General features: G+C 38.4%; 1 protein-coding gene across 1 annotated transcript in view; it reads right to left on the bottom strand.

Moving 5' to 3' along the window:
* si:ch211-127i16.2 (probable flavin-containing monoamine oxidase A) overlaps nt 1–18999 on the bottom strand; it is a 50320-nt gene that overhangs the window by 5492 nt on the left and 25829 nt on the right. Inside the window, exons 8-11 of the mRNA XM_052117529.1 lie at nt 16447–16547; nt 15937–16095; nt 12240–12326; nt 3060–3160 (exon numbers count right to left, since the gene is read on the bottom strand). Of these exons, the coding sequence (XP_051973489.1) occupies nt 3060–3160; nt 12240–12326; nt 15937–16095; nt 16447–16547 (448 nt within the window). The remainder of the gene's footprint in view (nt 1–3059; nt 3161–12239; nt 12327–15936; nt 16096–16446; nt 16548–18999) is intronic.

Raw genomic sequence — 18999 nt, 5'->3', positions numbered from 1 at the left:
ACATTAAAAATGCTTACTGTTTTTTAGCCCAGCATTCCACAACATATTCTCTTTGCAAGGCCATTTCCCATCAACCACCCTGTTTACTCTTTATGCATTATGGATGCATAGACTTAGTTGTGCATGAAGGCCCCCAGGGATATCATTTATCCACAGTGCTTTTCACCTATGCTCTTTGTCTGTATGAATCACTAAGGCATGAAAGAGATTTTGGTTTATATTCCAGCCTCTGTGGAATGCAAGAGATGTGTTTCTAACTCAGGAAATACAGCATGTGAGCATCAAGCACAATCGAGAACATAATCTCTAACAGTATGGTGCAGTGGTTCTCAAACTTCAAAAACAAAGTACCACGTTTGATCAAACCAAACTATCCAAGTAGCACCAATGTTCCCTCTAAAGTTTTTTCAGGATTGAGCAAACTTGAGTACAAGCTTAAGGGTTGTGAGGAACATAATTGTGATGAGGAGGAGGGCGGGGCCGGGCCATGAGTCCGCACGGCCAGCCCCCAATTGGGCTAATCAGCCGAGGAGCACATTGGAAAACAAGACAAAAATACTGATTTTATATATTTTATATTTTATCTGTGGCTCTCTTTCTCACGAACTGCCGAATCTGGCTCGGCCCTATCCCTCTCCTTGGCTGATTAGCACGATTGGGGGCTGGCAGTGCGGACTCATGGCCTGGAACCGCCCTCCTCCTCATCACAATAATCTTTTTAGTGAGCAACTAAACATTGAGTAATATAAATTTGTCAAGATAAAATATAGTGCTGCAAAACCCTAATCAGTCTCTTGACTGGCCCTTTTTAATCAGTATTTTTGTCTTGTTTTCCAATTAAGATATCTAAACATCCTTAAAACGAGATACATTACTTTGAGAAGAAAAATCATGGAAAATAACAAGACTTATTTTAGAAAATATATCTTGAATAAAGTTTATTTTACTTACTCCATTCGCAAACTTTTTTTTCTTGTTTTATGAATATTGTTAGATTTATACTTACTAGCTTTACAATAACAACAACAACAAAAACAACAACAATAATAATAATAATAATAAATAAAATATTTGGCAATGGGAAAAATATTAAAAAATATATATATATTTTGGAATGGCATGAAAAATAAAGAAAATTATTTAAGATACAGCATTTTCTCAACCACAAGTATTTATTGGCTTTGCTTCTCAAGAAAATCCATCATGTTTTAAGGATGTTTAGATATTTCTACTGGAAATTTTAACTTTAGATCTTCTCCCATCTGTCTAGAAGTACATGGAAATCCTGTCAGACTGATTACATTATTGATGCATCAAAACCAAGTGTTGAATACAGTGTCTGAAAAGCAGGCTATTCTCAAAGCTTGCCCTCGTGAAATTGTGCATCTAGATGCTTACTTTGAAAAAGGTAGTATATTATTCTGTTTGCTCTCAATCACTTAAGATTTTTGCCACACTCTTTGTGTTGCACACACTCTGATCAGCTCATCCGCATCAATGCACAGTTTGAGAATGTTCGAAATCACCTATTCACATCCCGCATTGCAGGAGTAAAAATGTAGGCTATGCATTAGAGTCTTATGCTATATATATTGTATGTGGATATACAGTGGCCCCAAAAGGTAATTGGACAATTAAGCCACACTTAAAATGTATAAATGATTAATTTTTCCATTATATAACAAAATATAAAACACTTCATATAACACAAACACTTTGCTAGTAAAACATTTCATATACAGAAGTTGTTAGGTCAAATTCTGGTGTCAAACTTGGTGAAACATGCCCAAAGGTAATGTGATGAACTACACTTTTGATTATCTTTCTAGGGCAACTGAGTGAACTTGAGGGAAACTGAATTCATACATCCACCAAAAATCACCTTAGCAAGAAATGTGAAGTTATTTCAGAGAAAAGGTATTGATATTTTGTTATCTCATGCAATAAAATAAATTTTTTTTTAAATGTGACTCTTAAATGTGAAATAATTTTTGGGCCAATGTACAGTAGTATATTGTATATGGATCACAAATTAGGAATAAAACATGGGAAAATAAATATACCAATTCTAGAGCGGGAAAACTCCTTGAGACTTTTGTGCTAGTAGGTAAGTCATTAAATCATATTTTATTCCTTTTAATTATTTACATCTATTAAAACTCTTTAAAATATTTAGTAGCTATACAAAAGAATGGATGGGGGTTCAGTGCATCTGAATGACGTCATGAAGCATTTAAAAGAACAGTAGCTTCAACATCTCGTCTGCTTCTAAGTGGGTCAAGGGTAGATTGCAGGCCTCCTTCAGGTAAGGGCTCATTGCACGCACAGGTTCCAGACAGAACAGAGAGTCCGTACATGCCTCACTACCATTTTATGATGAGCTTGTTCTGCTCTCTATGGATTTAATTCTATTATGTAAATGCATAGCTCCCCCTCGACTTAAGCACTCTCCTTCTCTCTCTCTTTCTGTCTCCCTACCCAACGTTCTCCAAGGGTGAGCATTAGTTCAGCCCTGTCAATCACTAAAACAAGCCCATTTCATATAGGTTGCAAGACGTTTTCCCTGAGAGTGCTGTCCTTATGACATCTAGTCCTTGGGTTTGGAAAACCTTTGTGTTTCATAATGAATTGAGCATTTATACTTTTACACTCACTGGTTTCACTAATAATTCCATGCAAGTGTTCATATGGACAGAACATTTCTCCTGGATTCCAAACTGGTGCAAACACACATTTGTTCTTACCCTTGTTCTACTGAGATTATGATCTGTGATGTTTGTGTATGTGTGTTTGAGTTGGTTCAAAATGTTATCCTAAACTTGAAATGTAGACCTAAACTAAAAATGTAAGTGCGAACATATCGATGAATCTTGGTGTCATGTAAATGTTTGCACAAACACCACGTACACAGTTAGTGAATGAGGCCCAATATCTGCAGGCAATATCTGCTAGTTGAAGGCAAGGGGATCCGTAGGCAAGGCCAGAGAAGTGGTTTGGGGTGTTGGAAACAGGCTTTGTATAACATGAAGAGATTTGGCCAGCATAATGGAGTGGTTTACCTGCCGAAGGGCTTTCGAAGACTCGGGTGGTAATACGTCAACATCCCAGGAGCCATCACATTCACAGGACAACCTCCACTATATTCCTCTTTAGCCCAATCCTGAAAACATTACAACAAACACAGACAACAATTAACATTTTGTGCCATTTTCGCAGAAAATTGTCCCCTACGCTGCAGCTCTTAAATCTCATACAAAGCAGTTAGAATCCTGTAAACTGATTTTCATGCGAAGGGAGTGGGTCGCTTTTGCCGGGAAAATCCAAAGGATGTGACGTTTATGCGTGCTCCCGAGAGCATTGCCTCAGACAATAATAGCTTCCCTTCCGCTATTAAACAGCGACAACAAACTGCAACACAAGGTAACGTTATCTTAGAGATGGAATCCAGCAAACATCCAGCTCCCAGCACAACACCGACTCCTACACAAATTTCGAGTGAGCCAAAAAAACTAAAACAAAAACATTTATCTACTGAATCCCATCTGGCTAAGCGGGAACGTGATCGTGGTCGTGGTTGAGCGAAAACTAGAGTGAACATCGCCAGGGCATTTGATTCCTGGAGGGACCTTTGTTCATTTTTGGGGATGAAAACTGACCCTGAATTGGCGTTCTTCTTATTGGACAGGTAAGCTTACATCACTGCAAAGCATGTGAAATATAGTGCCATAAGGAATTATCTGTGTAATTTTAGCTAACTTGATCTTGCCTGCTAATGCTGACGAATTGCAAGATACGAGCAACAGGTAGCTGGCTGCAGTTCACTTAACGGCCACAGATGTCATTAATAACAAGGGTTTGGGGACATGGTGCGGTGGTAGATCCTGCCTGACAAAGGAGGAGTTTCTACAGACACGGCGACCGGGGGACAGCGAAGACTGCCCAAGGGAGACGCGGGTCCTGCCAGTGGGGGGACCGTACCGCAGAAAATAAGTCACAGGGAGTTACCTGTGGAGTCCAAGACCAACACGGAGCACTCGACTCGTGGTGGGTCTGGCGGTGAATTCCTCTGCTGAATCTGCGGCCAGAGAGCTAGGGAGGAAGAGCATCCAGGAAACGAGAGCTTGTTGGCTCACCTGGGAGAGAAGGCACACTGGATCAGCTTGGTGAAGGGCGGAAGGTGCAGGCGGAACACCCGGTCGGTTGTTCCGTATTACCAAGTTCTACCAGCTCGGACCTGTCAAAACACGGGACGAGACTGACTCAACCCTGAGATTGTAGAACCTAGCAAAGGTGTTGGGTGTTTCCCAGCCCGCCGCTCTGCAGATGTCTGCTAAGGAGGTGCCGTGGGCAAGTAACTCTCTAGAGTGCGCTAGGATGAGCCAGTTATCGAGGTAGTGGAGTATGCGGATGCCCACTTCCCGTAGCGGGGCAAGGGCTGCCTCTGCGACCTTGGTGAAGACGCGAGGGGACAGTGACTGGCCGAAGGGAAGGAACCTTGTTCTGATACACCTGGCTGGCGAACGCAAACCTTAAGAAGGGTCGGTGTCGAGGCAGAATGGAGACATGGAAGTACGCATCCTTCAGGTCTACAGCCGCGAACCAATCTTGATGCCGAATGCAGGTTAGAATTCGCCTCTGCGTGAGCATTCTGAATGGGAGTCTGTGTAATGTCCAGTTGAGAACTCGCGAAGTCCAAGACGGGTCGCAACCCACCACCTTTTTTGGGTACGATGAAGTAAGGGCTGTAGAAACCCTTCTTCATCTCGGCTGGAGGGACAGGCTATATCGCGTCTCTGAGTAGCAGAGTGGAAATCTCTGCTCGTAAGGTGGCCAAAATAGACAGTGTGCAATAAACATAGTATATAAAAAGTACTGGCTACTTAAATGGTGCTTTTATGTTTTGTCCTTTTTAAAACTTGACAAACATGGTCACTATTAACTGTCAATGGAGTAAATGGAGACACCATTTTCATTTTTGAATGAACTATTCATTTAAGAATTCATTGTGGATTCCTCAAATATTTTCCTACAGTTGTTCAGTTCATGTAATAAAAAAAAATTATTTCATTAAATTATGCTAGCATTTTTCATCTCTAGAGCCCTGCAGAAATTCATCACAATATAAAATACACTGATCCTAAGTAGGAAATATGGTTAATGTTGAATATTCTTCATTTTTCCAGTAAATTCTACGAAGGTAATACAAGCTAAACCAGCAATGCAATAAATCTTGAAAGGGATTCTCTTTTGGAAGCTCCAAAAAGCACATAAAGGCAGCATAATAAGTAATTAATATGACAGTTGTTAAATCCATCTCTTCAAAAGTGATATGATAAATGTGGGCAAGGAACAGATCTTTATTTAAGTCCTTTCTTACAATATATCAACACTTTCACCAGCACTCCTATGCTTGTTCAAGAGAAGATCGAGTTCCTTCAGCAAAAGAAAGTTGTACACTTCTGGGATGGCATAAGGGTGAGTAAATGATGAGAGAATTTTCTTTTTTGGGTGAACTATCCTTTTAAAGCCCCTGAGAATGTTTCAAACATTAAGAATACTTCCATTGACCTTGCATAAGATACAAAGTTGTAATATCTCAAGGAGCTTTATTGTTGAAATGTGTCGCCTTTGTATAACAATTTGAATAATATAATTACAGTTATCCATTATTAACGTAACCATAATTCCTCTTTTTTTTTTTAGAAAGTTAAATACAAAGATGTAGTCCAATCCATTTCAAATGTAAAACCATAGAATTTACAATACACAACTAATATAGCAAGAGACAAGGCCAAATGTGTGGTGCACAATGGCCCTTATGTATCTGGCTCGGATAATTTTTAACCGACACTCTTCGTTTCCAGTCACTTTTTTTTTCCATGATCTTCTTGTGGCTGCTGACCAGGGCTCTCCATCTCTCCTTATTCTCTTGGACCTCACAGCCGCCTTCGACACTGTTGACCACACCATCTTACTCCATCGTCTGCAACACTTCATTGGCATCTCACATACAGCACTTCAATGGTTTCGATCCTACCTGACTGATAGAGTTGAGTATGTGACCCTGGGGGGAGCCAGGTCGAGGCCCTACACAGTTACTTGTGGAGTGCCCCAGGGCTCTGTTCTCGGCCCTACTCTCTTTTCCATTTATATGCTCCCACTGGGCCACATCATCAGCAAGCATGGCGTTGCCTTCCATTGCTATGCTGATGATACTCAGCTCTATGTCAAGCTGGACCCCATATCATCTACACCTTCACTCTCCACTTTAAATGCTTGCCTGGAGGAGACAAGGGCATGGATGACGGATAACTTCCTCCAGTTAAACAGCACCAAAACTGAAGGTCTCCTCATTGGGACCCTACACCAACTCCGATCTTCCCCCCTGACAGTCTACTCATTTGCTGGCCATGATATTTCTTTGACGTCCTCTATAATAAACTTGGGGGTTCGATTTGACGCCCACCTATCATTTAACACTCACATCCAACACACCTGTAAAACTGCACTTTTTCATCTCCGGAACATTTCCAAACTCCGCCCCTCCCTCTCTTTTTCTGATGCAGAGATGCTGGTGCATGCCTTTGTCTCCTCCAGGCTTGACTACTGCAATTCACTACTTGTTGGGATCCCTGGCAGGAGCATACAAAGATTGCAGTACATTCAGAACTGCGCTGCCAGGGTCCTGATGGGGGTTCGCAAAATTGAGCACATCACACCCATCCTCCAAAAACTTCACTGGCTCCCTGTTAGACTCAGGATTGATTATAAGATCTGTCTCCTGACCTATCAGTGTGTCTACGGTAGCGCACCAGTGTACCTTAAAGAACTCATTACTTTGCATAATCCACACCGACATCTCCGCTCTTCTGACAGCCACAAACTCCAGGTTCCTAAGTCCAAACTCCGTACTATGGGAGATAGGGCCTTCCAGGTAGCTGCGCCTCAGTATGTGGAATGCTCTCCCTAATCACCTGAGGGCGCCACAGTCTATAGAGGTTTTTAAAAATAAATTACAGACCCACTTATTTTTAAATGCTTTTTCTTAAAACATATCCTGTTTTGTTGTCACCAATTGTTCTTAATTTTGTTATTAAGTGTTTTAATCTATTTTTATTGTTTGTTTTTTACCTGTGCACCTGTAGCACTTTGAGATATGTTCCTTCATGTGTAAAGTGCATTACAAATAAAATTTATTATTATTATTACTTTTACATTGATTTATCAAAATAAATTCAAAAGCCCATTGCAAAGAAAAAAACTAATACAAAAGTCAGGCACCTATTTCCACTGTGGTCCTTCTACAACTTTTTTCCTACATACACACTAAACATGAATGTCAGTTCACCTTCGAGTGCTTAAGTTCTGTACACACACAGTTCTGTCATATACAGGAGTGACAAATGCATTCTACAACTATATTAACTGCTGAAAAATGCAGATAGTGACAACTGCATTTTCATATATTCCAAATAGTGTGTATACAGCAATGCTTCGATATCACTACAGTACCACAACATTTACACATTTCAGGAAAATCTACCAATGAATGCTTACTTCAAGTTGTCTCTGCATATTAAGCTGGGACAGGAAAAAGTATTTTAACATCGAAAATTACACACCTCAGCTGGCTACCACTGGCTACATGTAGCTGCCCACATTAAATTCAAGGCTTTGACTCTGGCCTTAAAGACAGCCAATGGAACCGCACCCTCTTCCTCCAATTTACTTTTCCAGGTCTATGCCCCAACTCGGTCTCTGTGATCTATGAACAAGAGGCTCCTGGTGGTCCCATCACATAGAGGTTCAAAGTCTATTTCACAATCTTTCACTTTCTCTTTTCCACTGTGGTGGAAAGAGCTTCCAACCTTAACACGATCTGCTGATACCATCTCAACATCTCTTTGGATAAAAGCGTCTGCTAAATGCTAAAAAACACTTGTGTGAAAATCGATAAAAAAAAATTTTTTTTACCCCTCTTATAAATGACATGAAATTACGTTGTGTTTACTCCTCAATTATTTAAAGCATTTAAGGGAGGCTAAACTTAGTTTAAAATAATGTGCTTCAGCTCATTTGCACCATATGCATTAAACACCATCTGGAGGTTTTCTGGAGTTTATGCACGGTACTTTTCAATTCATGATGTTACACAGAGGCCTCTATGGAGTCTTTTAAACCTTTGTATTATTCCAAGCTTTGTATATTGCACCCATAAGCCCAGTTCACGGGACATTTAAGTGCTCTGTGGGTAATTCTATGGACGTAAAGGAAATATATATCCTTCCTCAAACTGCTACTCATGTGAAATTGGCATCATAAGGCCCCTCATCCACTCCTGCTCTCTCCTTTCACCAACCAAGAAATGCTTTAGGCTATTCTCCATTTTCACTTAGTGCTAAAGTGGGCCGACACCCCTTTCACACCAAGACAGAAAGATGTTAACATACTGTTGAAGCTGATGGTTGTCAAACCAATGTGCCCATTTGTCAATCTCAATTACGCCTTCCATCTATAGCGCCTTTTTACCTCTCAGGGGGAATAAGTTCCCATTTCCTTTGTAAAATGGTGCATTTCAGACAAAGCGGAGGACTGGTTCTCAGCTTTTTGGCCAGAGTGGAATCAAGGCTGATGCAGTGATTTCCATTTCAGTTGACGCCTGTGGCAAATATCACACATAAACTTGTCAGAGCCGAATGGCTATGGGGACCTGGGACAGAGGTGCTGAACTCTGGATGTTCTTAATAGGTTTTATGCCAGCTTCGGGACAATGTGTTGTATTTTTACATGCTGACTCATTCAGGAGTGATTTACTGTATGTTTAAAGTGAGAATTGGTTCCACAAACTGAGAGAGTTGACATTTGGATTCAAGACTACACAGTGTCATGATTGTCAAAGTTTGTTGGAACTGAGTTACTATGAAATATAAAAGAGTTCAGGGTAAATGTACCTTTAAAGGTGCACTCATTATCTTTTGTCTTTGTGTCATCTTGGACTTGACACCTAGCGGCTTGTATGCAGCATAATTTATATTCAATAGTTTTCAGTTTCAGATGTCATTGTAGAAATTTAGTGTTCACAGTCAGCCATGATTACTTTAATCAGTGAGTGAAAGTGTCAAATAACTGGACGGTTACTGAGATTAAGCGAATAGTATTCAGCTGGTCATGTGATTCTAACATGGCAGCCCCCACGTGCGGACCCTCTTCCTGTAGAATAAAACACCTTTAATAATGTTACTGATATGAGTCTTCACTTTAATGTGAGTTGTCATGATTTCCTACATATATTGCAAAATTACAATTAATGTCTTTAGTAGAGTTAAACTTTTCTAATGTGGAAAAAACAACTGAGTGCTCCTTTAAAGGTGAAGTGTGTAATTTATTCAATGTCAAAATACATTCTCGTATCACCGTTAAATATGCAGTAACAAGTCATTGCTTTGAGGTTGTTAACTACAATACCAGAAGCAACAATCCTTAGGGTTTCAAACTAGTTTCAATCGAAACTTTCTACTAAGTGATCACTTTCTCAGAACTTCACAAAATTCCCAATATAGGAAAGCTTGCAAGAATGATGATTACACATCATATGAGTCAGCGCACCTATTGGCTAAAAATCAACACATACTTTTTCCTGGTAGTGAATGTAGTAGGTGGACACCTCTGGGCCGAGGTACTTCACAAGGCTGAATATGACAGCCTTTCTTTACTCTTTGACATTTGGGTCTATTAAAGACTAGTGTTGGGGAGCAGTTAACTAAAAGTAGTTGTGCCACTAACTCAACTACATTTTACATTTCCTAATTCACATAAACGATTCACTGATCAATTCTGAGCCCTACACAGCCTTAAAGGGACTTTTCTTATTTTTTTAAAGCAAAATATTTAAGTGCAAATATTTCCTAGTTTATTAGTGTATATTTAGTATACATGTATTTTCAATGTAATGTTGTAATAATATTTGTTTAACATGCTTTTTTGGTAAAAAAAAAATATGGTTTTGTTTAACCATGCGTTGTGATTAACGTGTTAATGTCACCTAATAGTTATATATTTAATTAGGGTGAGATTCCTATCATGAAAATTATTGCGTTAATCACAGTATAACCATGGTATTTGTAGTAAAACATAATAACCACAACAATAACCATGGTTACTACAATCATGGTTAATACAATTATGGTTACTACAATATTAATTGTGATTAAACTGTGGTTAAACTGTGAATAATGCAGTAAATTTAATAATAGGAATCTCACCCTAATTAAATATATAACTATTAGGTGACATTAATGAGTAGTAATAATATCATCCAATTGTTATATTTCTAAATATATTTTTTCTTTAAAGGGATAGTTCACTCAAAAAATGTAAATTCACTCATCATTTACTCACCCTCATGCTATCCCAGATGTGTTTGACTTTCGTCTGCTGAACACAAACAAAGACTTTTTGAAGAACATTTCAGCGCTGTAGGTCCTCACTATGCAAGTGAATGGTGACCAAAATTTTTAAGCTCCAAAGAGCACATCAAGGAAGTATAAAAGAAATTCATACATTAAATATATCTCCAGAAGTGATATGATAGGTGTGGGTGTGAAACAGTTCAATATTTAAGTCCTTTTTTTTAAATATAATTTCTCCACCCAGCCCAGCAGGTAGTGATATGCACAAAAAATTTGAATTATAAAAAAGTAAAAACGACTTAAATATCAATCCTTTTCCTCACCCACACCTATCATATGCATGCCTCGTACTGACGAACTGCTCGATCAGTTGGGCGCGGCTTGCTTTTATTCAACACTGGATTTAACAAAAGATTAATGGCAGATCCCCTTAATACCAATGTCCCATGAGAAAACGGCCTTCTCCACACCGTTTGGCTTACACCAATTCGTTACCCTTCCGTTCAGTTTGTTTGGGGCCCCGGCAACAACCTTATGGGCCGAGGCTTCTGAACGCACTCTGTGTATGCCACTACCTACATGTATGACATAATTATACACAGTAATATACATTGATTGGCAGCAGCATATACAGCGTTTGGGGTGGTTATGAGGAATACTGTATCTGGGGTTCCACTTGGGTCAAGGGTAGGTGTACCCCCAAATTGATTAGACCGTGTGGTTGCGGCCTGCCCGAGACCCAAGACCAAAAAGGAAGTGATACAGTTCCTGGGGATGTCTGGCTATTATAGGAGGTTTGTGCCTAATTATTCAGACGTCACCAGCCCACTGAGCCCCAGACCTGGTCCAGTGGTTGGAGCCGCACCAACAGGCTTTTATATGGGTGAAAGCTGAGCTTTGTGGTGCTTTGTGACCTGGCCATCAAGTGGGAGGTCCTCACCCTTCGGTACAACCTCCTGAGAAGGACTTTCACCCTCTGTTCGGACCACGCCCCACTACAGTGGCTCCATCGCATGAAGGATTTCGTGAATTCCAACGCATGGATCACCCATTGGTATCTGGCTCTTCAGACTTTTCAGTTCGAGGTGGTCCACAGAACAGAGGCTCAGATGGCTGTTGCAGACTTTCTCTCCAGAAACTGGGGTGAAGTACTAGGCAGGCCAGATGGCCCCAGCCTGAGTCAGGCGATATGGGTATGTCGTGGTGGGGGCGTGTTTGAGCACCGGTTTGTGAATTGACAGCGAGATCAGGAGATGAGAACAGTAAGGATCATCACCTGGCAATGACTGTCTATAATAGCTGTTTGTCATTGCAGTGAGAGTGGAGACGGGCTTTAAGAGCGAGCCAGATGCCAGTGAGATGGAGTGAGTTAAGAGGCATAAGCTGAAAGAGACTGTGTTAATTTGTGTCCGTTGAAAAGCATGATTTGAAGTGTGTCTGATGAAAAGCGTGAATTTTGAGTATAGAAATAAACAGACCGTTTGAGTTTGATTTGCTGTCTCCCACTTCCTCCTTTGCCCTAACTGTGAACATTGTCACATGTACCTTTAAATGTAAAATGTGTAATGTTAAAAATTCTTCTACGGGGGGTGGGGTGTTCATGAAATAAATTCTGTGCTAATGGCACAGAAATTAAATACTTAACTTTTAAGGCTGTCAAATACAATACCAGTACCAATATTATGGTATCATCCTGGAGTCACTTGAAACTGTCTGCTTGGTGATCACTTTCTTAGAACTTAACAATTATTCCCAATAGAGGAAAGTTTGCAAGAAGAGACTACACATCCTATGACTCAACACACCAATTGGCTGAAATTCACCACATACTTTTTCCTCATAGTGAATGTAGGAGGACGCCTCTGGGCCGAGATACTTCACCAGTTTGGATATGACAGCCTCTCTTCTCTCCTCCATCTGTAATAAGCACAAAAAAGCAAATTTACTTATCTCTCACATCACACTCTAAAATCACAAAAGGCCAAAACCGTTAAAGCATAACTTTGCTTCCATAAAATGTGCTGGGGCCAGTTCTCCATCATCTATTGATCCGAATAACTATTTTTGGTCCATGTTTTCCATGAGTTATGGGTGGAAACAAGCTGGGTGGTTCACCCCTGCTGTTACTATTCCAACGAGTGGGAGATATTAGGGGACACATAAAACCCGGCATCTGCATGTTACGCACAACTCTACTTGATCTGCGTGTCCCTGACCATAACTCAGCACACAATTATAGCTTAACAGCGGGTGGGGGGAGGGGTGTGTGTGTTTGCAGGGTGGCATAAGAAACATCTATAGCAGATTCTAAGCCTGAGAGTCTCATTAAAAAAAAGAAAAGTTTTCTTTACAATGAAACAAAACAATTCACCCTCTTTGCTTTTTTGTAGTTATAATCCTTTAATTTTGTGCATGCCACTGAAACAGGAAATCTTTAAAAATACCTTCAAAGGATCAACCCCTTAAACTGCTATATCGTGAAAAACTTTTATGCTTAAACAGTTAAAGTCTCTGTATACATAAGTCAGGCATATGAGGTATCACTTGATAGCTTAGAATCAGAACTTTTCTGAGATAACCATTTCTGCATTTATGATACTTAAAATTACAAAATAAGGCCTCAAAACTTTTGTGTTGAAATCTAGTGCCCACAAGAGGAAATGAGGTGGAAATATTTATATGAAAATAAAAGTCCTTCACATAGCACCTAAATGAACGAGTCATATATCAAATGAAAACTTTGATTCTCAGAAATGTGACTTTACAGTAAATTCTGATGCCCTAATACCACAATTCAAAAGATATTCAAAGGAATCACAAAGTGAAATTTCATTTCTGTAAGTCATCAAATACAAACATCTCTTTTATGCTCCAAACACTTAATACCTATATATATATATACATTTATACCTATATATATATATTTATACCTTAGGGAGTTCTCGAAAAAATTTGCCATTGTTTATTTTTCTGTGAGCTTGCTTGGCTGAATAATCCAATGTTATATCTTACTGTAGATGTCCAGAATTAAATATTCCATCCAGAAGGAAAAGTATGCAAAACAAATAATCTGAAAAGTATGTTTTCAATTATTGATGATAATGATGCAAAGGAGAGGATCTCAGCTTTGTAAAGACATCTAGATTGATCTTCTAGTCTACTTACTGGCTAAGATATTTAATGAAACAATGAAACAACTGAAAATTAGACTGAATGTCTGTTGATGAAAGTATTACACTGCCACCTACATTTCAGATCTGTAAAATACATACACCAATTCAGCCACAACATTAAAACCACCTGCCTAATATTGTGTAGGTCCCCCTCGAGCCGTTAAAACAGCGCCAAGCCGCATCTCAGAATATCATTCGGATATGCAATTCTTCTCGCCACAAGTTACTGTAGACTTTGTCAGTTTGAACCAGTCCATGGCCATTCTCTGTTGACCTCTTACATCAACAAAGCATTTCCATCATAGTGCCAGATGGGCTGGCTTGAGTATTTCTGAAACTGCTGATCTTCTGGGATTTTCATGCACAACAGTCTCTAGAATTTAATCAGAATGGTGCTGGAAACAAAAAACATCCAGTGAGCGGCAGTTCTGTGGACAGAAACACCTTGTTGATGAGAGAGGTCAACAGAGAATGGCCAGACTGGTTCAAACTGACAAAGTCTACAGTAACTCAGATAACCACTCTGTACAATTGTGGCGAGAACAATTGTGGTTGGTGCTGTTTTGGCGGCACGAGGGGTCCTAAACAATATTATATAATACATATACACTACCGGTCAAACATTATGAAACACTTCCACATTCTTTATTATATATTTTTTTTTCACATTTAAGAATAATAGTAAAGCCATCAAAACTATGGAATAACATAAATGGAACTATGGAATCATGTTGTGACTAAACAAAATCTAAAATAAATTTAAATTTAAAACATTTTGCCAAGAATTTGCAGACATGTACTCTTGAAATTTTCTCAACCAGCTTCTTGAGGTATCACTCTGGGATGATTTCTTTATTATTTGGTCCAAGTCATCAATTTAAAAATGTGAGAATATTTTTTTTATTAAATTTTAGTTTTATAATAAAATAAATGAATATGGTGGTACAATATTTTTTTTTTATCTACAAATCTAATTTCAAACATTTAAGCATACACCTTTAGATCAAAATGTTTTTAAGATCATGAGAAACATTTCAGTCAAGTGTTTCAAAATTTATGACAGGTAGCTTGTGTGTGTGTATATATATATATATATATATATAAACTTATTTCAAGATATGTTCTCTGAAATTAGCTTGTTTTAAGGATGTTTAGACATTTTTACTGTAAAATAAATCAAAAACACTGATTCAAGTGTTTTACTGCATTGTGGAGGTAAAGTAAAAAAGGTAGAAAAAAACTACATTGCAGAAATGTAATGTCATATTAGATGACAAGTACAAGATTTGCTTGTCCATCTTAAACCTTGATTTATAATGAATGAATTGATCATAACCACAGTGGCTGAAAAGAACTGTTCTCTCTATAATGCATGACCACTGATGCTCTGGGATTTTACCATAAATTAAATAACATGTTTATCAGTCCAGCCCATCTCAAAGAGGGAATTCTGATGAGTTGATCTGATTTTGAGCTCATGGATTTTAGCTTTAGGGTAGCATTTTCTGTTCCAGACACAGGATGTGTGTGCATCTTTGTTTGATTTAGCGATGAGTGTCAGATAAATCGATATTTTGGCACATTATCAGTCAGATGAAAGTCAGTTTCAAGGCTCTGAGTGGAAAATGGTTGTTTTCCGAGATATTGCTTCCAGTTTAACTCTACTGCCTTAACAGCTGGGACATTTCACTAATCTGAAATGTTTGTTTTCACTTTTGTGTAAACGAATTCGCTCTTTATTGCACATGCACAAACACACAGGGGCAAATTCACTAAACAGTGCATTTCAGCACAAAAGCAGTGTTTTATTCATCAACCATCAACAATCCAGGTTAACAAGATGCTAAAAGCCCAGAAATAGCACTGCACCATATTTAAATGAACTCATTCTTTTCAGCGCTGTATATTTATATTGTACATTTATTTCAAAATGGTAATTAAAGTGCTTTAGATAAGCAGGAAAAAGAGAAAGAAAATGAATTAAAACTCTTATTAATGAACAAAAAAATGAATGAGGAACAATTCATGCTTATGAACATAAAAATTGATCAAAAGGAATAAAAAGGAAAGAAAACGTACAGTTAAGACAAACTAAAATAAATCAATGTGGTGCGATCAGCGCAGTTAAATGCAGACAGCTATACTCTCCATTGGTAGTTTTTTGATCAACTAACTGTCAATATATATCACTATTTTAACCTCTTAAATTATTGTAACAGTATTCCCCTGAAATCTTTCACTTCCTCTTCCCATTTCTCACTCCCTATATTGCTTACTATATGCTGTTAACATAGTAAACTTCTCTCTCCCTCTCTCTATTCCTCACTCTAACACTCTTTCTCTCTGTCTCTCACCTCTCTGTCGCACCAGTCATGGGCCTGCGCACCAGAGATGAACCCCACAAGCGCAGGACTGCCTCTGGGGCTGGTGGCATCAAATGTGACACTTAAAGGACAGTCCTTGAAGGGACGAGTCACAATTTCCCCTGAGAAACCCTTTTCCCTCCAAAACGCCTGCAAAGAATGACAAAGAATTGACAACGATTACAAAACACATGTGACATTCTGAATTCTTATTGACGGAGAACAGCACTGTGATGAAAATAGACACTATTTTGCATTAATGTCAACCATCATTGCATAAATGTGGATAATACAGTGTGGATTTATGAGCATTTAATAAAGCCAAATTATATCTCCTTTCAAGCTCAATTGGGGCAGACAAGTAAGCCAAATGGAGGTTGCACTTAGTCTTAACGTCTTAACTTTATTATAGTATTTAATTCATTAGAGCTGTAGGGGGGAAGTTGGGAAAGTTGGTTAAACTGGCTGTGGTTAAAAGGATGGATTATGCGTTTCACTCACAGTGGGGTATGTGATGATAAACTTGATCAAGTGGCCGACGGGCATGCACTGGGAGAGGCGCTGGCGCTCAGCTGGCAGGGCAGGATTGTAGCGTATCTGTGCTGGGGGGCATAATCAGGGTACAGAATGGGTTTAGTGGGTGGCAATGAGTTAAATAGGCTTTCAATGCCACAGGCATCCAACAATGGTTAAGAAAGAACAGTGTAATGATACTGACATACAGTAAGTGCTCCACAATTATTAGTTTGTTGCAATCAACAAGGTGCAGACATTGTGCAAATATGAGATTTATTCTGCAGTGTTGATATTGCAGTGTTGGATTGTACATTTGGATTATAACATTTAAAAAAAAAAAAGAAAATCAAGAAAAACAGCAATAAAGTAATTCAGAAACACAGTCCTTAGCTTGTTATACGTTTGTGCCTACGAATAAAGAACAAATATGGAATAAAGTTAACCCATAAATGTATTTTAAAGTAAACTGAATTAAACAAAATTAATACTTACAATATATAATTTAATATTTACAATATACACTGTATAACACATTTACACTATATGGAAATAATCGACAATAATCGATAATAATAATTTTCACTGACAGAAAGTGAAAAAATTAAATGCTATATGCAAGTTTTTTCATATATTCCAAAAATGCAAATATATGCAAAATAATAATAAGAAGAAGAATAAAAAAATGCAATTATACAATTGTATATAGTTAGGATAGCAAAATAAATAAGTAATAACTTTTGGAAGAGAGAAGAAAATGCTTCCCAAATCAACGTCAAAGACTTTGCGTTCTATCATGGTATTTTGGGGCAAGTTCATCTAACACTTGGTAGAAGCTAGCCAAAATAGGTAGATGACACCAACAACAGCAAATCTATGCAAGGGAAGAGAAAAGACATCCCAAACTACATTAATTGCAGATTGCACTTGCATTCACTTGCAGCGAGGATAAACCTAATCTTTACTAACAACAGTTTGTTTTCTGTAATGAATTATTGGCTCCCGAGAGCATGAAAACATTGAACTTCAAAAGACGTATAGAACAAAAATTGTCAGTTGTTCTCTAGAGCTTATGTTAATAATATCAAACATTTTGTATTTTGCTTGACAACTACTTCATGTCCAGTGTAAAATATGAGGCCTAAAGCTAAACCAGTTGAGAGCCACTGGTATTATAATATTCTGGGATAAGTACATTAAAGTAAAATCATGCTAAAGGAAAGGACAGATTAAATAGAGGTATACTGATTTAAAGGGAAACAGCTAAATGGATTCAAAGATGAGGGGAAAAGGGGAATGGGGGGGGGGGGGTATGGAATAAAATAACTTGTATGTCTTTGAACATCCTATGGTATTGATCCAAGTGGCTATACTTTCTAATCATGCAGCACTCTGGTAAATTGGATCCAATTCCCCAATGACTAGCTCTCCATGAACTTGCCAATTTATAAAAGAATCTCTGCGATTTCACACTACTACCTTGTCTGTTTTCCTAAAAGCCATAATTAAGGCTTAGCCATTTCATGAATGTAACCACGGGCTATCCAAGGACCCCAAGGCCACCTCTGTGTATGTGTAGCACAAATAGAGCCAGAAGGGACCCTGACCTCATTTTTTGATGTGACAGCAAGCCAATATTCTAACTAGCCTTTTTAAGATGGTGCACAAAAATACATTGTTGTCAACAGCCTGTCAGCAACTCACAAGTCGTATCAGTGACTCAAAACATCAGTGGTAAAGTGTGACAGTATAAACACCATCTGAATTGATAAAAACAGTCCATTTAAGGATTACAGCATAATATGAATTTGGGTCTCTGTCTACAAAATAGTGTAACAGAAGGGATTCTCCACTGAGAAATTGATTTTTAGCGATAACATACAAACTCACCTACTGTAGAAGCCCCAAGTCAGTTTCTTTTTCAACTACATTATGAAAAATAATCAAATTCCTGGTGAAATACAACATTACCCACAATCCTTAAGCAAAATCCACCAATCAAAGAAGTTGCTGTTACCATGGAATAGGAATCACAGCAAAAGAGCTCAACAGTGACCGACTACTCCCATAAAGCATTGCAAATTACATAATGGTGGTCTCCGGACACTCTCAAACAACTATGTGTATAGTATATATTTGTATAATTTGCAATTAACTTCAAATATGTGGTATTTATACTTCTGGTGAATGAGTCATGTAGTTTTATATTGTACGGTGTTGATGATTTAATAGCATCATTTACAGTGCTTAATGGGATTGGGAGAACTTAATTCCCTCATATAACACTTTAAGTATTGTACATATTCTTGTAGCTTTGTCTTTCACCGATTTTCAAATGCATTTTGGCTTTGAATCAATGTTGTGATTAGTCTTAGAGCTGGTTGGTTTGATTCACAGCTTAGACATTTTTACAGAAGAATTATTTAAAATACCTATGGAGAAAATGACTGGTAAAATACAGCTTAAAAAATTGCACGGTCACCGTTGTGCTCGATGTCCTGCTGAATGCGTTATGATACCTTCATTGGTGCCCAGAACAGC

Source organism: Xyrauchen texanus, chromosome 44 (genome assembly GCF_025860055.1).
Source record: "Xyrauchen texanus isolate HMW12.3.18 chromosome 44, RBS_HiC_50CHRs, whole genome shotgun sequence".
Taxonomy (NCBI): domain Eukaryota; kingdom Metazoa; phylum Chordata; class Actinopteri; order Cypriniformes; family Catostomidae; genus Xyrauchen; species Xyrauchen texanus.
Note: the sequence above shows the minus strand (reverse complement) of the source record. Positions and strands in the feature narration are given on the sequence as shown.